Here is a 21,687-nt window from a genome sequence, read left to right as displayed (position 1 = left end):
TATGATATTTCTTGCATCTCTAGTGTAGTGGAGCAGTTCATAGCTTTATATGCATATGAATGTGCACATGAATATATATATGCATCTGTTTCATACCTCCCTGGCATTTATGCATCCATCCTGAAATGTCGTCTTCCCTTGTTTCACCACCTGGAAAATGCTTACTCATCATTCAAAATTCATGTCAAATACCACTTCTCTTTGAATAAGTAGAGAGTAGGGAGTCTAAAAATAATTCTTGACTTCCTAATTTGCAGTATAGAAATAATGCCTGCCTTGATTAAATCACGGACTGGTTGTAAGATTTTTATTAAATGACATAGTAAAGAGACAGAAGGTATTAAAGACTGACGGAGCCATACAAAAGCATGGAGTAGAGGAATTCGGTGTGCATAGAGGCAGGGCTCTAGGGAGACCTGTCTTGATGGAGCTGAAGATTTATTTTTAATTTTTTTTAATCTCTGGGTGTATGTGGCTGGGAGGAGAATAACCAAAAAAATACTCAGTGTGAGACTGGATTTAGGGGAGGATCTTGAAAATCAGGAAGAGGACTTTTAATACAATGAGGTGGTTATCAGGAAACATTTTCTTAATAGATGAGGGAGTATTTCAAGTCAATTTAGCTTGGGAGTGTTACACAAAATTAATTTTATTGAAGGGTGAACAGCCTGGAGAGACAGGAAAATCAATGTGGATACAAGTAGATTGTGAGGGCAAAAATCATGAATAGGTTTAAAAGCACAACCTCAAGACTGAAAATATAATGGGCTGCTTTTGAAGTAGAGAGTTTTAAATTGTAGGAGGTGACTCACCTTCTAAATTTATTGGTAGAGTATGATTTCAAGGTGTGATGTTTTAATGAAGGATGGATGTACTAGACTGAATTCCGTGGGGGAAGGGACTGTTACTGGATTGTTCAATCTTTTCACAGTGCTGGCAACGTCATAGCTTTCAAAGATTAGCTGAAGAAATGAAGTAACTTGTCAAACATTAGTAAGATATTTTTAGCTGTAGTTCAGTTGTACTTTGTAAAAATAAATATTTTAATTTCTTCTTTAAGACAGTTTCTTTTTAAATAACCGTTCCCCATTTCAAAGACCAAGAAGCTGCTCTTTGTGTTCCACCATTAGGTCAGCCTTATGAAATGATGAACCTGAGTGTCAAGAAACTTTTGCACAGGGCTTCCCTCGTGGCGCAGTGGTTGAGAGTCCGCCTGTCGATGCAGGGGACACGGGTTTGTGCCCCGGTCTGGGAAGATCCCACGTGCCGCGGAGCGGCTGGGTCCGTGAGCCATGGCCGCTGAGCCTGCGCGTCCGGAGCCTGTGCTCCGCAACGGGAGAGGCCACAACAGTGAGAGGCCCGTGTACCGGAAAAAAAAAAAAAAAAAAAAAAAGAAACTTTTGCACAAAATCCAGGGTCTGACATGATTCTGAATCTACTATTTTGGTTTTTTAATAAAAATGCACTGTGATATTATGATTTATAAGAAATATATATTTGGTCGTTCAGATAACCAAAATATATTTCTCATATATATTTTGTCATCATCCACAGTTTCTGGTTCACAGCTTCCAAAACCCTAGGAATTTCCTAAGTGATGAGAGCCTTAAAGGTACCTTTTGTTGGATTAATGAGGTGACTTTTGGACCCCACCTAAGGATGGGGGCTGATTGCTAGGGAAACTGACCAAGTCATAGGGGATTGGAAACTTTAGTCCCACCCACCTGACCTCTGGGGAGGAGAGGGAGCAGGAGATTGGATCAATCACCAGTGGCGAAGTATTTAATCAGTCATGACTATATAATGAAGCCTCCACAAAACCCCAAAAGGACAGGGTTCAGAGAGCTTCCAGGTTGGTGAATACCGGGAGATTTGGGGAGAATAGTATACCTGGTGAGGGCATGGAAGCTCCATGCCCTTTCTCCATACCTTGCCCTATGCATCTCTTCCATTTGGCTGTTCCTGAGTTATATATTTTTATAACAAATCAGTAATCTAGTAAGTAAAATGTTTCTCTGAGTTCTGTGAGCCCCTGTAGCAAATTAATTGAACCCAAGGAGGAGGTTGCGGGAACCTCTGATTTATAGCCAGTTGGTCAGAAGTACAGGTAACAACTTGGACTTGTGACTGGTATCTGAAACCAATACCATGTTGCAATGTTAGAACCCCCAATCTCTAGCCCCATAAGTCAGAAGCACAGGTAATAACCTGGGCTTACAATTGGCATCTGAAGTGGTAGGGAGATGGGGGCAGTCTTATAGGACTGAACTCTTAACTTGTGGAATCTTATGTGATCTCTGGGTAGATGGTATCAGAATTCAGTTGAATTCTTGGGAACTCTGCTCATATCAGAATTGTCATTAGTGTGGGGAGCCCCTCACCCACCCCATACACATTGGAAATTGAGTTTCAGAACACCAAAAGATGCACTAATCTTTCATATTTTATGGATATCCACTTTATTTTGGAAACTTATTTTTATTAAAAATTCTTCCAGGAAATGTCCACCAGATGTGACTTCCTGGGCCTTCTGTATTTTAAATATGTCTCTAACAAGTAATAATAATAGGAAGAAAAAGAGCTCACGTTTATTGAAGTCTTGCTATGTGCTCTATGCATATTATTTAATCCTTTCAACAATGCTTTAGAGTATATAATTCTATTTTTATTTTATAGACCTCCACCCTGAGATTTAGAGAGCTGATAGCCAAGGTAATATAGACTTAATGAGCAGTAGAGCTGCTATTTGAACCCAAGTCTTTTTTGGAAACAAAGTTTGTCTGTGTCCCACCACATTGTGCTGCAAGGCAGAAATAATTCCAGGCAGGCTCTGTTTTTAAGCATACCCAGAATCTGACCACCTCTCACCACCTTCACTGTTACCATCCTGGTTCAATGCTCCATGATGTTTTGCTTCTTTTATTCTAACATTTTCTGTTTTCCATACTTCTCTCTATGGACTCTAGTTTATTCTTAATAGCTGAAGTGATCCTTTAAAATAAGTCAGATCAATAGTTCCTGATTTCACATTTCTCCCTCTGACCTAATTTCTGATTTCTTTCCTTTGCTAATTCCTTTCTAGCATGATCTGCACAGCTAATTCACTCCACCCCTTCAAGTCATTTTCTCATTGAGGCCTACCCTGACTGACTATTTAAAACTGCAACCCCAAAGGGACTTAATATACCATAATCTAGGATTTTCAAGCTCTTGATAAAGTTCTTAAAACTCAAAAATTCTTTGCTTCAATGTTAAACAATAACTTTTTTAATGTTGAGATACAGAATTGGAATATATGTAAAATACCGCAAACATACATAGTCTTAAGTGGAATAGTGAAGATGCACCTAGTGTTTTTCAAACATTGACTATATCTCTTTGTAAGACATACATTTTACATTGTGACCCAGTGGATGTTTATAAAATTGAAACAAAAGTATTGTGAAATACTTAACATTTCTACATGTGACATACTGGGATATTTTCTATTGAATTATATTCCTTTTCATTATAAAAAGTATGTTGGTTATGATTTATAAAATTGATTTCATCACCTACTTATTGGTCACATCCCATAGTGTAAAAAATATTGGCTTATTGCATCTCAAATCTCATTGACTCAGGAGATAAGATATGAATCTTGAGCACTGACTTCGTGAAAATATAAAATGTAGAGAGTGACAGCTGAAACTTCACTTTAGTTTTGAGTTATTGACATGTGACTATTAGTGAATATTTACAATATTCACATTAACAAAAGTAATAGATTTAGTTGCATAAATATGTAATTAAATGATTTAAAGTGCTTCTATTTTGTTAATATTGTGTACTAATGTTAGAACTCTTGTGCTACATGCTACTTTCCATCAAGTGAATCAAGAGATTTCGTTCTATCTTTTCTTCCCTCACTTCCAAATCTCAGTATTTTCATTTTCAGTTGATTGGCATTTATTTTTCTACCTATATTGATATTAAAAACTAACAATGAGGAAAAATATTCAATAATGAAAAAAATATTGATAATTTATGCTCCATAAAGTATTACAACAATAATTCATAAATACATAACCCTACATAGCCTATCACACAATAAATTTTTTAGCATCTTATTTCTGAGGATAGAAAACATTTAATAGATATTATCTCTGTAATATTTTCTGATATAGTATATTTTCTAAATTTAAAATTTCCTAATATCTTTATTAAAAGTAAGAAACCCATATTCCAAGCTGTCTTTAATCATTGTCATCTTACATGCAATGTTCCAGCCACAATAAATTTTTTAGCCAATCCGTTTCTTCCTTTCTTTCTTCCTCTCTTCTTGCCTGCCTTCCTTCCTCCCTTTTGTCCTTTCCTCTAATAGTTTTGAGTACCTGCTATGTGCCATGCATGGTAGTAGGGAGAAAATAAAAGATATAATCCTTTGCCTTCGTTGGATTTAAACTGGATATCCCCAGTTGTGGAAGTGAAAACAGGAAGCCTTAAGATTGCTTAGAAAGCCACTGATGGGATTAGATTCTGTGTATCCTGCTTTACTTCTAACATCAGAGACTGATAGAGCATTGGAAGTGGCAGAGGTGTTCGCAGACATTAGTTCAGCCCTCACATTTTAAAGATGTTCTAGAAAACTGAGTCTCTTATAGATTAAATGATGTGTTGAAGTCACAGCTGGAACCTAAGCTGGGTTTTTGACCAGTGCTCTTTTATACCACCTCCTCTCTCTTTTTTGTGATACCATCTACCCAGATCCCATGTTGTCATATACTTTTATATGTGGTTTGTGCTGTTAAAGATCCCTTTTCATAATGCACACACTGAACTATAGACTTTTACCATTATTGGTTTTGTTACTTGAAATTATAATTGGAACTATTAGAGATACATCTGTGGAAAGGCAGTGAAAGCAGGCCATTAAGTGCTAATAAATGCCTCTCCTTATAAGAATGGAAATCTTTTCTAAGTATTTGAGCTCTTTTCACTGGTGCTCTTAAGTGGCTAGAAATAAAACTTGCAACACGCTTGTGGAATACTCTAGATGCCAGGGGATTCATTTCATTCTGTATTTGAATTGAGCACATTGTAGTTGGAGAATGTTTGTGTTTAAGCTCTCATTCCATGTTTTGCATTAACCTTTATTATGGAAAACAGTAGAACAATACTGAGAGCTCTTAGAGAATAGTCTTTAGGTAGCTGATGACTTTCCAGGAAGCAGCTGAAAAGGTTGAAGTTATAGGTGTTTATTTTGATATATTTTCCTTTTCATATTACCCAAAACTTTTCAGTATGACAAACTGAATCTAGTTTACCCTAAATTCACATGCCTATGGCTAGCAAAAGATCATCAAAAATACTTGTTGCTATGGATGTGTGTGTGTGTGTGTATATATATATATATATATATATGTTCTGAAACAAATTTGGGTAATTAATTACTAAATAGATTTCAGGATAACTTACTACTGCTATTTTTGCTAAAAATAATGATAATGATGATGATGGTTATAATGATAGCAGCTAACATTTTTGACCACTTACTATGTGCTAGGTGTTACTATAAGTACTTCAGTCTTCCTGTCTATGATTTCAAAATGCAGAATCCTCTGAAAATTAAATATTTTTGTAATTCATTTGGCAACACTTATATTGACCTAAACTCATTTACCGGCAAACTTTACCTGACTGATGTGAGGTTATTCACAGTTTATCTTTTTTTTTTTTTTTGCTATACGCGGGCCTCTCACTGCTGTGGCCTCTCCCGTTGCGGAGCACAGGCTCCGGACGCGCAGGCTCAGCGGCCATGGCTCACGGGCCCAGCCGCTCCGCGGCATGTGGGATCCTCCCGGACCGGGGCACGAACCCGGACCGGGGCACGAACCCGTGTCCCCTGAATCGTCAGGCGGACTCTCAACCACTGCGCCACCAGGGAAGCCCCACAGTTTATCTTTATCTCTGTTAGTGTGAATATTCGTTTGTTTTGCTATAGATATACCAGTAGCAAATATGTGTTAGATATATTAGCCTGTTTGATTTCAGGTTGCTGCTTCAGATTTCATTACACAATGTAAGTTTCATGCATGATTTTACCATTCTCAAATCAAAAAAAATTAAAAAAAAATTTTAATTGAAGTATAGTTGAGTTACATTGTTATGTTAGTTTCTGGTATACAGTGAAGTGATTCAGTTATACATATATATATTCTTTTTCATATTTTCCATTATGGTTTATTACAGGATATTGAATATAGTTCCCTGGGCTATACAGTAGGACCTTGTTTTTTTAATCTATTTTGTATATAGTAGTTTGTATCTGCTAATCCCAAACTCCTACCACCCCCTTTCCCCTTTAGTAACCATAAATTTGTTTTCTGTGTCTGGGAGTCTTTCTCAAACCAGAAAAATATTGAGTTGCGTTATCATATTTGGCCAACAACAGGTAAAGGGTTGTATTATCTCCACCCCCACCCCAACTTACAGATGAGGAAACTGAGCCAGTTAGCAGTGGATTTTGAATTTAAACCCAGGCATTTTAGTGCTAGAATCTGTGCTCTTAACCACCATGCTATACAGCCTTAAAAATGAGTCTTTAAAAGCATTTCACAGGGCTTCCCTGGTGGCGCAGTGGTTGGGAGTCCGCTTGCCGATGCAGAGGACGCGGGTTCGTGCCCCGGTCCGGGAAGATCCCACATGCCGCGGAGTGGCTGGGCCCGTGAGCCATGGCCGCTGGGCCTGCGCGTCCGGAGCCTGTGCTCCGCAACGTGAGAGGCCCGCGTAACGCAAAAAAAAAAAAAAAAAAAAAAAAAAAAAAAAAAAAGCATTTCACAGACATAATTATTATATTATTTATCTAATAAAACTCCAGTAAAGATAAATTCAGATTTGAAAATAATTACTCCATTTATATCTCTCTGTTCTGCTTCCTATGTTAAATGCTATCTTAAACATTCATTTTTTTAGTAGATTCTGTCAGATTTGATTGTTTTATCTTCAACCTAATGGCCTGTTCTTCTTTGGACTTCTTAAATTTTCAAAAGCTTGTGTGCTCGTTTTTTAAAGCATGTTGGGGGACTTCCCTGGTGGCGCAGTGGTTAAGAGTCTGCCTGCAATGCAGGAGACATGGGTTCAAGCCCTAGTCCAGGAAGATCCCACATGCCACAGAGCAACTAAGCCCATGTGCCACAGCTACTGAGCCTGTGCTCTAGAGCCCGTGAGCCACAACTACTAAGCCCACGTGCCACAACTGCTGAAGTTTGTGCGCCTAGAGCCTGTGCTCCGCAACAAGAGAAGCCACCGCAATGAGAAACACGTGCACTGCAATGAAGAGTAGCCCCCACTCGCTTTCTCTGCAACTAGAGAAAGCCTGTGCGCAGCAACGAAGACCCAACGGAGCCAAAATTAATTAATTAATTAATTAAAAAATAAACTGGGTCTTACAAGAAAGAGGAAACATTGTTGCTGACGCAAGTGATACTTTGAGGTGCTTTACACTCTAAATAAATAAGGAAGCCACCGAGCAGTTTAGTATAGCAAATAATTTGGACAGTAAAAAAAAATGGTCACCTTAGTTACACACTCTCAGTTTACTGATTGTTGGTGGACATGTAGTTTACATATTATTCTTGACATATACAAATGAGCAATATGGTCTAATGGGTATACTCAGAGAAGTGTAGATAGAGAAAATAATTCTTAAGTTTATTCATTAATATGCCTTCTTTAGTCAGCAGAGTTTATTGAATAGTAAGAAGGAATTTATTGAACTCTGTTATGTGTTTCCACTGGCTACTCTTAGTACATTTCAGGACTTGGAGCTATTAAAAGTATTTTTCCTAAACTTTTATTGGGAATATAGTTTCAAAGGTAACTTCTAAGATAAGAAATAACTAAACATTTGTTATGTGTGTATTTTAAATATATATATTCATGTTTATATATATATAATCATCGATTAGATATTGAGTGCTTTTCCTTTTTCCTTAGTTCTTTGATCTTTAAAATTTTCGTAATCAATGATATAGGATCACAGGAAAAAGTCAGTTAAACAGACAAGAAAAAATACATTTCAGGTAAGAAAATAAAACAATAGACCACATACATGATACCTATATCTTTAATTATGAATGTGTATTTATTTTTTAAAGTCACCCCTTAAAATTTATCTTCCCAATAAATTCAATTTTCATTCCTAGAATGCTGACTTCATGTGTTTACCAAGTCACCACTGAGCACGCTCTTTGTGCCAGGTGCTATGCCAAACGCTGGCGTTATAGAAATGAGGTTCCTGTCATAGGGAGCTTGTCTAGGAGAGGGGATGTGACTGGGGTTCGTAGTACTTTGGAATAAAGAGGAGGAGCATCTAAATATACTGTCATATCAGGAAATACTTGCCATGCATAGGAAGCTCTGCCAAGGGAGATGGGTAAAGAAAGGTGCATTGGGTAAGGGCTTCTGTAGTAGAGGAGTCAACACAGGGGTCTGAAATTAGTGTGAAGTCACTTGAGAACCAGATGTTCTGGGAATAAAAGATTTGTGAGGGGGAATAATGTATGAAGCTTCTAGAGTGTTAGGGAGGAACTGGATTCAAGGATCCACTTAAAACTGTCTTTGACAATTGGAAATCCTTTTCCCATTGACAAAAACACTATACGGTGTGGCTGTGGCTCTCTGTTTTGTTTTAGTGGAGAAAATGACCTATACTTTGGGGCTATTTTTTTCTTCCAGTGTCTCAGAAAAAGTGAAAACAGAGAGTACAGTGTTGGCTAGGGAAGTTTCTACCCTTATTCACACTTTCCTTCCATCCCCCTGCCAAGGAACCTGTAATACACATTCAGGACCAAGGACAGTAATTGGGCCACATTTCTCCAAGTTATGCCTTAGCAGGGGAGGGGTTGAAGTGGGCTGCCTAGACCAGCCTTGCCTAGTCATTGGATAAGTGTTCTCTCGCCCTTGTTTCTCACTGAGTGTGGTCTTCCACACATGGGCCTTTCCTAGCCATTGTGGTGTCAAAATACAAAGGTCTGAGGTTCATGAATGGGATGCATGGAAAAAAGGACGCCTTTCAGTTTCTTTGATAGCCAGGCTTTAGGCCTGCCTCTTAACTTGGCCAAATGAAGGTTACATATGATCCAGCCCATGTTTTCAGGGTTGTGAAGGGAACGTATTGGGGTTTGAGGCAAAGGCTGTCTGACCTTGTCCTTTCCACACGTTTCTTAAAAACCCTGCAGGAAGGGGGTGACCAACAGAACTGAATGTTTAGCACCCTGGGTTCTCTTATTTTTCTTTGATCTGTAGTACATATTTTCAATGGGGGTGAGATTGCCCCTGAGGGGGCAAAAATTGATTCTTGGGGGTCAAAAAGAATCTTACTTTTTTTTTTTTTTTTTGCGGTACGCGGGCCTCTCACTGTTGTCGCCTCTCCCGTTGCGGAGCACAGGCTCCAGATGCGCAGGCTCAGCTGCCATGGCTCATGGGCCCAGCCGCTCCGCGGCATGTGGGATCTTCCCGGACCGGGGCACGAACCCATGTCCCCTGCATCGGCAGGCGGACTCTCAACCGCTGCGCCACCAGGGAAGCCCAATCTCACTCTTTTTATGTATAAAGCATAGATGTACATGCAGTACATATACTATAGTACAGCTGTGGTATTAAATTTAATGGAAGGAAATTAATGCGGAAAATGTCTAATAAGGCTTCTTATGTGCATAGTAGTAAAGAAGAAAGTTGAGAAACATGTCTAAACCATGCTGTCTCTCTTTTTCTTTCTCATTCTCTTTGTTAGGCAGTGCAAGGCTGGTTCAGTGACTCATAATGCCATCACTATTCTGGACTCTGTCTGTTTTTGCTCTGCCATTCTTAGTGCATAGCTTTCTTCTTCAAGGTTGCCTTGTGATGTAAGATGGTTGCTGCAGCTCTGCTATCATGTATAACTCAGAGGGAGAAGAAAGAGGAGGGTAGGACCAAAGGTACACATCAACTAAATTAGATCCTTTCAAAGGAACTATCTGTGATGTCACTCAGCAACCTCTAATTATATCTTACTGACTAAAATATAATTGTGTGGACACTCCATTTATAAGGGAGGCTGGGAAGTGTAGGTTTATTTATTTACCTATTTAAGTTGGGCACATTGCCATTCTCAACAAAATTGGGATTCTGTTAATAAGAAATAACGGGCAAATGGATATTGGGTAGGCAACTAACAGTCTCTTTAGTTGTCCCTTTGTCATTCATTTGTAGGGCAACTACCCAGGGTAAAGTATAATCTGTGATTTGAAATAGAATGACAGCTAAGTGCCTCTACTTGATGCTGGGACTCATTAATCTGGTGCTTTAAATTCTTGAACTGACTTTGTGAATAAGTAAATAAAATGGATTACATATGAAGGCATTAAATTTTTGAGAGCATTTCCTAGTGGGGAGAACACATGGTATTTGTAAACTGAGAACTGGCTTCTTCAGTTTACAGATCTCTGACTCAGAAACTTTTGCATTTTGAATATTGCAATGGGAACCATTAATTACTGGTTAATTATATTTAATGAAAACATTGCTTAGAAATTCTGAGTTTTGTGAATGAAAGGTAAATATTGAAATTTCTTAGATGTTAGTAAAAAAAATAAAAGCACTGTTTCTTGCGTTTGGATGTGCAACTATGTTTTTCAAACAAAATGATGGTGGTATTTATTGAATACCACAAATTATAGAGTAAATGATAGCCCCAAAATGTGATCTTTTACAAATCATTAAATGCTAATATTCTTACTGTGTGCCAAGAATTTAGGGGGAAAAGGAAACTGTGGTGGAAAATTTCCAATTAAATGTGTGGATTTTGGCATAATTACTTCCTTCAGAAGCAATTAAAGTGGCATTGTAATGGCTGGCAAAGCTGGAGATTAGGGCATGCAAACACAAAGCCATTTTAACAGCGCCATTGTGTTCAGTGTGTGGAATACGTGACCTCAGTCCTTCTTGGGGCAGGGAGTAAACAGTATTTGGCAGTGACCTATGTCTGTTTCTCTCTCCTGTTTCTCTCCCTCTTTTTCCTCTTTTCCTTTCTCTGTTTAAAATTGAGTTATCATTTTGAAAGACTGTGAGATAATAATCCTACAGGAACTGTTTTGGAACACATAAGATTACATTTTGAGGATAATTTTTAGAAGAGACTTCTCTGTTTTTAAGGAATGATTTTTAAAAGTATATTGGCCCTTGGATTTTTAAAAATATTGTTTCCTTCAAATTCTATTCTGTGTCTTCAGACATTCAATAATATTTGCCTCCCTGATGTTCTGTATTGTGTACTTTGGTGAATACTGTTAGAACTTAAACATTCATAATAAAAATATTAATTTCAATGACCTCAGGAAATTACTGGTAAATCAAAAGTTGTCTTGCCTGTTCTTTCTGTCCATGTAAAATGCCACTTAGTTGTCTGCCTGTTGAGAATCAGATATGGGAATGTTTTCCTTCCATGTTTTGAATATATGGGGCAATGAGAAAACATCCTGAAAGAGTAGGTGGAAAGTGTTAAAAATAATACCTGGGCACTGAAGGAGGCACTGGGAGGAACACAGGGATGAGGGAGCAGATGTGTAAATAGACCAGTATGACAAGTGTGTGTTGAGAGTTTAGGTAGAGGCATGTACAGGGGGATTTCAAAGAAGGTGTACAGGGGAATTTTCTCAGAGAATGTGATATGGAGCTGAGTATTGAAGATTAAGTAGGAGTTGACTAGATGAAGACGTGGGGAGAGAGCATCCCATGAGGAAAGCATGGAATATGCCAAGGAACGTGCCTGAGAGCACAGGTGAACACTGAAACTTCCACTAGGATGCACACTTGTTGTTGTTGTTGTTTACAGTTTGGATTTCATGCTAAAGACAGTGGGGAGTCATTTAATGATTTAGAGTTTGGGAATGTTGTGATGGGACTTATGTTCCTCTTGAGGTTGGATTGGAGGGTGCTCAAATTGGATGCAGGGAAATTAATTGGGAGATTATTGTGGTAGTCTGTATGAGAGTTGGAGGCACCTGGAACGGGGATTGAAATAGAGAAGAGAGGATGCATTTAAGCGATATTAAGGTAGAATCAGCAGGACTTGGTGGCCATTTTGGAGCATGAAGACAGAGGAAGATGGTGGATGGATGATTTCCATGTACTTGGTTTGGCTGACATGTATGGATGCTGATGATGTGGATTGTGATTGAGAATAAAGGAGGAGAAACATGTTGGATAGATGTTAATGAGTTGAATTGTAGAGACTGGTTTTGAGACATCTAAGTGGAGATGTCTAAGAGGCTAGTGTGACTTTGGGATACCTCTGACTTCTGGTATTTAACTTATTGCTCTGGGGACTCTTTCTCAATCTCTTCGTTAGTTCTACTTCTTTCAGGTGCTCATTAAGTATTGATATTTTCCAGACTCCATATTCATCACTCTTCTCCACTCTGTTCCTACTCATCTATTCTCTTGGCTTCAACAACCTGCTCCAATGAAGACTGACAAATTATTATCTCTACACAGGACCTTTATCCTAAGTTCCAGTTGCTCAGTCTAACTATGTACCTCTTGTCTTAATCTAGATATTCTCAGGTATCTAAAGGTCAACATATCCTCATCTTCTCCCATTTTTTTTTTTTTTTTTTACAGTGTAGCGTAGTCTAATACTCAAGAGCACAGATGCTAGAGTCACACTTTCTAGGTTTGAGTCTTAGATCTGTCACTAGCTTTGTGACTTTGAGAAAATTATGTAACCTTTCTGTGTCTCAGTGTTCCCATCGGTGAAATGAGAATAACAATAGTATCTACCTCATAGGGTTGTTATGAAGATCAAATGAGAATGATGCCTGGCACATGGTAGATACTATATATATATCAGCTATTACCAGATATTTCTGTATTTCCTATTCTGGTTAACGGCACCACTATTCAATCAGCTTCCCAAACCAGAAATATCCTGGTGGCTATTCACTCCTTCATATCATTTCATTCCACATCAAAGTGATCATTAAGTCCTGTCAGTTGTCCTTTCTCTTTGCTGTCTTCTCTCCATCTTCACTATCACTGCCTTGAATAACCTTTATCATCTTCTTCCTCAGTGACCTAGACTGCTTAGTGACTAGCCAGCCTTCTTGTCTTCTGTTTTCCCTTTTCAACATTCTCTGTAGAGTCCCCCAGTGAACTGTAAATCTGATCACTGAAAACTCTTCAGTGCTCCCCTGTTTTCATAGGAAGAAGAAAATACAAGTGAAGCCTCTAAGGTCTCCTCCTGCCTCCTTCTCCACCTCATTCTGACCTTTCTTTAATATTTACAGTTTCATAATATTCTGTGTTATGTAGATCTCCCATGTCTTTACACATTCCCTGTGGATCCCCTGTGGAATGCCTCCTTATCTCATGTCTTTCTGAAATTGTTTCTGGCTGGTCCCCCAAGCGGAATAGATTATTCCCTGCTTTGCATCGATACTTCAACTTGTGTGGAGCTTAACCATAGAGTCTGTCATGCTTACTGTAGTCATTTGCATTTCATTTCCCACTCTCCTCCCCAAGACTAAGATGATTTGGCTTTGAATGGATCAGCTACATGAATTAACTTATTGGAGGGTATGAGTTATATCTCTTGGCTTCAGTCAAGGGCAGATGTTAGACTTTTATTTACTGAACAGATCACCTGGTTAGTCATCATTACATCTATATTGAACAAAAGCATGTCCATTGTTTATTTTCTGCTAAGTGGGAAAATTCCTTTTAGCTTTGTTGATACAGCCATTGCTCTCTTTTTAGGCTTCCAAAGATCAATCATTTCCTAATTGAGCAATGATAATATTTCTTGATAACTAAGTTTCTGGAAGAGCCAATAAGAAATGTTATCAAGGTGGTTCTTAGACCATAGCATAGGAACTGTTCTCTCCTTTTTGTTCAGGAATCAGGAAACCATGAAAGAGCATTGACTTTTTGTCTGAAGACTAGCTGTTAAGACTGTGTAGATTAATGCTTTATTGAGGTGGGTTGAGAGAGAAGAAAGACATTTGAATCGTAGCTGCTATGTGGCATAGCGAGGGAAGCACTATTCCTGCCTTAAAATCTGTACAGTCCAATCATAGATAAGGCATTCAGGCTAAAGAAGGGAGTCAATTTAATACTGCTTAGTCTCCAGATTACTCTTCTTGCTCTACCTTGAAGGTCCATTTTTCAGGAAAATGGCACACAAATTTAAAGCCACAGTAATACTAAAGGCACAGTCTTTTTTTCTGCATTAATTTAGCAAAGTAATTTTTCTGTAAGATCTACCTACAGGAGAACCAACCACCTATTGCACAGAAAATAATAAAATTCAAATGGATGGTTGTACTTAATGGCTAATGAATTATTCACGATTGTTTGTATCAGTGCCTTGGCTCCCTGTTTTGTTGATGGAGGCAGGAATAAGGAACTGAGCTTTCCAAACCAGTGCAGCTGGTCAATATCAAGGGGACAGGTCAGGTGGGATCTGAGCCTCCTCACCTCCAAATTTCATTCATGAAATGTTAAAAATTGTCAAGGCTTCCTTTTTTTTTTTTTACACGAGAGGATGCTAAAATATCAGGGAAAACACCCTGTGGTTGTACTGTAGCAATAGTACTACTTTTTTTTTTGTGGTGCTTTGGTTTTTAAAAATTTCCAATGTGTTGCATTTCCTTTAATTCATAGGATTATCTCAATTTAGTAGAAAAAGAAACTGAGGTTTAGAGAATTTTGCCCATTCAGTGGCAGAACTGGGTTTCAATGAGAGGTTCTCTGTGTTTCATTTGAGGGCTCACCCCCTTAGCTCTCACAGCAGGGGTGTGCTGGGCATATGGTTTTCATGCTGCTGGGTCATCAGAATGACATGAATCTTCAGGGTTCCAGATTAGTCACTCAGTCTTCAGAAGAGAGAAATTTCTCTCTCATGCTTTGTGGCACTCAGATACTCCTGTGAAGTCAGAAGAGACTTCAAAATAGCAGGATTTGGTTACCAAATCTTTTGACTTTTGGTGAAAATGTATGTGTTGGAGGTAGGACTGGTGAGAGCCATGAAGGGGATACTTAAAAACGTTTATTACTCTTAAAGCAAAGTTCTGTTTGCTTAATAAAAATGTAGAGAAAAGTGTTAGCTATGTCTGTCGTCTTACTTTTAGCCAAACACATAATTATTTGTTATTTAAGATGTTTGATACCTTCTCTTTTGCTTTGATAATGTTCAAATGATTGTTACTAAATCTACATTATAAATATATGGTTACGAGCTTGAGTTGAAGCAGATCCCAGCACGAAGATATTAAGTAACTAAACCTGCTTTCTTCCTTCTTCCTTCTCTCCTTTATTTTCTACATCTTTTTCTTAAAGAAAATATTTTATTGATTTGTTAAATGCCATCATTTAGACATTTAAGACATGTATATTTATCTTTGGCATCTATACATCCTAAAACCTCATTCATGGCCCTAATAACTCAAACAGATGGCCTCCAGCTCTTTGCTCTGGAGTTTTGTTTCATTTTCCCTTTATCTATTTTAATTCTCAAATTAACTTTTCCTTTTTAGGTCTAGGCACAGAGTAGATGCTCTCCTTGTTTTTTTAAAAATGATTACTGAAAACATCCAAACTAACAAATATTCTAATATAGTTCCTGAAGAATATTAAGAGTATCTGATTACATGTATTTGGATGTTTTTAAAAGGAGGGTGTTTGTCTCTCTCATTTCTGAACTCTAGTGTCATTTATCTGCTCCCTTCTTAATGGTTTTCTTTGTGCATGTATGTCTTTATCTTCCCGTTAGATTTCATACTCCTGGTGTCTAACTAGTGCAGGCCCATGCCCACAGCATCTTTTAGCACTTCTTAGTTTTTCAGTGAATTTTTTGATAAGTAAATCATATTATTTATTCAGGTGGCATTTTTTAAGAGCAAAAACAAGTCTGTAATTTCACTATTCTCTATTTTAGCTACATATATTGACATTCCAAATGAAGCTTAGCCCTTGGAGTCAAGGAGTAAAGTCATTAACTTAGCTAAGAGGCTGTCAGAATTTACACTAGCACTTGCAAAATAAATTAGTTGTAAGTAGGGGAAATTTTGCTTCATTTTATCTCTGTAACTCTCTGTTTCAAAGTTATCAGTGGAGCTAAAGCCTTGGATTTTGCAGCATTCTCACTGACCATTACCAATTGTATAAGCTGTTGTTTACTGAAATCCCATCTGTGTTGAAGCTGTGTTCTGTCAGTTTTCCTACAAAACTCATAGTACATCCCATGCCATTATTACCCACTAAATCGTTAAGTAACATTTCCTAACTTGAGGCCGGTTGTTCTCAAACTGTAACAGGGAAGAGCTAAGTTGAACTCCATGTTTGATCTGTTTCTTTGACTTTAACCTTTGCTTTTTATTGTTTTTGTTATTATAATCATACATAATGGCCTCCCTCAGGTAACCTTGCCCCTCTGCCTGAATGTTAAACCAAAGTGCCTTTGTACATCCTGACCCTGTCCACCTGTGGATGGCTGCAAGAAAGAAGAAATTAACACATCCCCTCCCGGAGGCTGGCCATTCCAGGTGATATTTGCAAAACTTATGGCCATTTTACTTTACTTCCTCATCACCTCCCCCTCTCTGATTCTATAAAAGAAACTGGCATCCAGACCCAGATAAGACAGTTATTCAGAGACACTAGTCCGCCATCTTCTTTGTCTGCAGGATTTCTGAATAAAGTTGCTATTCCTTGCCTCAACACCTCATCTCCTATTCACTAGCCTGTTGTGCGGCATGCAGAGCGAGCTTGGACGCGATAAAAAAACCATGGTGAACATCAGAATCCCCTGGAGTTTGTTAAGAGTATAGATGCCACATCTTTCCCCGAACATTTTGAATCTGTAGGTTCAAAATGGATCCTGGGTGTCTGTGGTTATAACACTTTCTGGTGGTCCTGGAACCACTTTTTGGGAAACATTGCCATTGAGTCAGAAATTTATTTTGAATGGAATTCTGTGATTTTTAAAATGATGATGCTTCTAAAAGTTGTGAGTCATTCTAAATGTCTTTAAAAACAGTGTTATAGGTATGTTTATGAATTCTCTTTGACATTGCAGAATCAGTACTGATTTATGTGGTGTTATAGATGTAATTATAAAATACTTTCTTTGCAGTTTTATTGGTTTAGTGTGTGTATATATATATATATATATATATTTTTTTTTTTTTTTTTTTTTTTTTTTTTTTGCGGTATGCGGGCCTCTCACTGTTGTGGCCTCTCCCGTTGCGGAGCACAGGCTCCGGATGCGCAGGCCCAGCGGCCATGGCTCACGGGCCCAGCCGCTCCGCGGCATACGGGATCCTCCCGGACCGGGGCAGGAACCCGCATCCCCTGCATCGGCAGGTGGACTCTCAACCACTGCGCCACCAGGGAGGCCCGTTTAGTGTATATTAACATGCCATTTTAAACACAATATTTATTTGAAAAATCTCCTTTTTTATAAGCTCCTATCTATCGGAAATGAGAAAAAACAAAAATCAAATTGCAGTATTTTTTCTGCTGTTAATTTCTACATATGCAATATTTATCTCCACTTAATCCCACATTTTGTGTGTGACCTTTTATTGGAGAAAAAATTTAGGTATTTAGAAGATACAATCTAATGTGCCTTTTTAATGGTCAGTATTTCACGGTGTTAATATTGATCTTGAAGCTGGACGGAGTGATGAATTTTTTAATTACCAAAGAGTTTAAGGATTAACTTCCACAGTAAATATTTTTGTAAATCCTTGTTCTCTGAAAATAAAAATTAATTGACAATACACAGTAGTTTAATGCAAACTTTTATTAATTCCAGCTAAATGAATGAATTACATATTCCAGTGAGGTCATTATGATAATACACATGGGTTAATATTCAGTGTAAGGATCCTTCCCCACCCCCACCCCCTTTTTTATTTTGCAAATGTGTCTTTTATAAGGTGGGTCTAGCATTCTTTAGGTATGTGATGCATTGAAAGGTTGAGAATTAGAAAATTTCTGTGGAACTTGATTTGTAAATTTATAGGTGATCAGAATTCCTTAATATGCCTTAATCTATTCCTTCTTTTTTTTTTAGGGACTTTCTCCCTCGAGGGTCAGGCATTGTAACGAGAAGGCCTCTTGTGCTGCAGCTTGTTACTTCCAAAGCAGGTAATGAATGAGGATGTTTGCCACATGGGTGAGTGTATCCCATGGTACCTGTTGTCTCCATTCCTGGCTGTTGGGTTGTAGCAACAGAAACGTTTTGTGATCACTCTGCTACGGGTAGCTGCCTATATTTACCTCCAAAATGCCCTCTTCTTCATTGCTTTTTAAATTTATTACATTAAATGGAAAGTCTCATTTCTCATTGTAATATATTTATAATTTTACAGTGTGGCATAACCACTAATACCCCTTTGGTATACTTCCTTCCTTCCTGCGTGTGTGTGTGTGTGTGTGTCTGGGAATTTTTTAAAAGTAATTTAACATCCATCTAACACCTGTATGCATATTGTCGACTGAAAAAAAAAAAGTGCAACCTAAAAGCTGAGAGTTGTGTTTTATTTGGTGGGAATTTTTAGGATTTAAAGCCCGGGAGGCAGCATCTCAAGTAACCCTGAGAGACCTGCTCTCAGGAGGCAACGGGGGAGCTAGGATATTTGGAGTTTTGCAACAAAGGGCAGGTAGTAGGAACAAAAGATTACTGTTAATAAAAGAAAACTAGATATCTCAAGGAATTTATCACTTTTCTGAGACTGGGAAGATGCAAGAGTCTGGGCTCAGTGAAATCATTTCTTTGATATGCACCTCAGCTATCTGGGGTCAGTATCTTGTGTTTTCACATCCTGAGTTTCCTCAGGGCTCACCAGCTCACCTTCCTGTGGTGGCTGCAATCACTGATAACAGTGACACGCTTTGTTTACTGATATGGCGGGCAATATTCCATTTATCAATATGTGTATAGTGTATGTGTATCTATATCTATGTTTATATCCATATCTGGATCTATATCTAATGTGCTGTTCTTGGCCCTCTCCTTAACACCATGGTAATTTGATAGGCAAATGAGCTTTGTTTTCATTTTTGTTTCTCAATAACTGGTGATGTGGAATTTTTTGTGTGTGTTTATTTGGTATTTGTATTTCTTCTTTTGTGAATTGGCTGTTTTCTTTTATCTTTGCCTATTGCTTTTTGAGGATTTTACTACTTTTCCTAACAATTTCTTTGAATGCTTAAGACTGAAGCACTTGTAAGGTTCATACCTCATAATTTGCAAAAAACAAGGTCATGGAGGTTTACCCTTATGTTTTCTTATAATAATTTTACAGTTTTGATTTTACATTTAGACCTTTGATCCATTTTGAGTTAATTTTTATAAGTGGTACAAAGTAAGAGTTCAACTTCATTTTTTGCATGTGTATATCCAATTGTCCCAGCACCATTTTTAGAAAAGACTATTCTTTCTTCACTGTATGTTTTTTGGCACCTTTATTGAAAATCAATTGGCCATAGATATATGGGTTTATTTCTGGACTCCCAAGTCTATTCAATTGTTCTATATCTCTGTATTTGTGCCTGTACCATACTCTCTTAATTACCCTTGCTTTGTACTTAGTTTTGAAATTCAGAAGTATGAGTTTTTCTTCTTTGTTCGTCCTTTTCAAGGTTGTTTTGGCTATCCTGAGTCCTTTAAAATTCTATGTGAATTTGAGAATCAGCTTGTTTTATCCTAGGAATGCAAGATTGATTTAATATCTGAAAATCAAGTAATGTATCATATCAACAGAACGAAAACAAAAATCACAGGATTGTCTCAATAGACTTAGGATGAGCATTTAAGAAAATCCCATACTCCATCATGAAACACTCAGCAAACTAGGAATAGAAGGGCACTTCCTCAACTTAATAAAGGACATGTATGAAAAACTCACAGCTAACATCATACTTAATGGTGAAAGACAGAATGCTTTCCCTCTAATATTGGGAATAAGACAAGGATGTCCACTGTTGTCACTTCTATTCAGTGTTGTACTAGAGGTTCTAGCCAGCTCAGTTTGGGCAGTAGAAAAAAATAAAAGACATCCATATTGGAGAGGATAGAGTAAAATTATCTCTATTTGCAGATGACATGATCGAGTACATAAAAGTTCCTAAGGAAGTCACTAAACAACTATTAGAACTAATAAATGAGCTCCACAAGTTTACAGGATACCAGATAAAGATACAAAAATCAATTGTAATTTTATACACTTGCAATGTGCAATCAAAAACTTGCAGTAAGAAAACAATTCTATTTATAATAGCATCATAAAGAATATACTACTTAGGAATAAATTTAACAAGAGAGCAAAACTTATACTCTGAAAACTACAAACTATCATTTAGATAATTTGAAAAACATCCCATGTTCACTGATTGGAAGACTTAATGTAAGATGGCAATACTTCCCAAATTGATTGAGTCAATGCAATCCTTATCACAATTTAGCTCACTTTTTGGGTAGAAATTGTAGACATTTTAAACCATTTCTTAATGTAAAAAAATCGAAGTTTGATCCAAAGGAATGGACTTGAATGATGTCATTTGGAAAAAGTAAATTGCTTACAAATCTACAATGTATCAGATACTATTTGAAGCTCTGGAGATACAGCAGTGACTAGGACAAAGTCTCTGCCTTTCTGGTGATTTATAGTCTGGTTATATCGTTTTTAATATATAGAAGGTTTACTCTTTTTGGTTATAAAATCTATACATTTACATTTAACAAAAAGTAAATATTTAGCATCGTTTTTTCCTTTCCATACTTTTTAAATTTTTTAGCATTTAGTTCTGAAATTTATTTTCATGTATGAAGAAATAATTCTTTCCCCAGTCTCCTTTATCTTATATTCCACTCTTAGTGCAATCTATTTCTGAATATCTTTTTTATTTTAATGTGCCAACACTATAGTGTTGTGCCATGCGGCATATGGGATCTTAGTTCCCTGACTTGCACCTCCTGCAGTGGAAGCACAAAGTCTTAACCACTGGACTGCCAGGGAAGTCCCTACAGTGTTTTACTTTTAACAGGTTTATAATTTGCTTTAATATCTATCTATCAGGGCTATAGTCCTCCCCCCATTATCTATCTATTTATTTATAATTTTTATTATTTTTTTTAATTTGAAGAGTTTGAATAACAAAATTTTATTTGCCTAAAACTGATACAGGCTTCTTCTACCTTTTAGGCGTTCCCAGTTTGGGAGCTTTTTTTTTTTTAACATAATTATTGGAGTAAAATTGCTTTACAATGTTGTGTTAGTTTCTGCTATATAACAAAGTGGATCAGCTATATGTCTACACATATCCCCATATCTCCTCCCTCTTGCGTCTCCCTCCCACCTGCCCTATCCCACCCCTCTAGGTGGTCACAAGGCACAGAGGTGATCTCCCTGTGCTATGAGGCTGCTTCCCACTAGCTATCTATTTTACATTTGGTAGTGTATATATGTCCATGTCATTCTCTCATGTCGTCCCAGCTTACCCTTCCCTTTACCTGTGTCCTCAAGTCCATTCTCTACGTCTGTGTCTTTATTCCTGTCCTGCCCCGAGGTTGTTCAGAACCCCCCCCCCCTTTTTTTTGATTCCATATATAGGTGTTAGTATATGGTATTTGTTTTTCTCTTTCTGACTTACTTCACTCTG

At 37.6% G+C, this 21,687-nt stretch overlaps 1 protein-coding gene across 10 annotated transcripts in view; it reads left to right on the top strand.

The window, feature by feature from the left end:
- The window catches only part of DNM3 (dynamin 3), a 591,572-nt gene that overhangs the window by 73,495 nt on the left and 496,390 nt on the right, over positions 1–21,687 (top strand). For all 10 annotated transcript variants that reach the window (XR_014293317.1, XR_014293318.1, XR_014293319.1 and 7 more), the window contains exon 2: positions 18,098–18,171. Coding sequence is in view for 7 of the 10 variants with exons in the window: in XM_082612946.1 (XP_082469072.1) it covers positions 18,098–18,171 (74 nt within the window). In the remaining 3 variants the exon portion in view is untranslated. The remainder of the gene's footprint in view (positions 1–18,097; positions 18,172–21,687) is intronic.

Source organism: Mesoplodon mirus, assembly GCF_964341445.2.
Source record: "Mesoplodon mirus genome assembly, chromosome: 3".
In the NCBI taxonomy this organism is placed as follows: Eukaryota; Metazoa; Chordata; class Mammalia; order Artiodactyla; family Ziphiidae; genus Mesoplodon; species Mesoplodon mirus.
The sequence above is the reverse complement of the archived record's forward strand: the minus strand, read 5'-3'. Positions and strand labels throughout refer to the sequence as shown.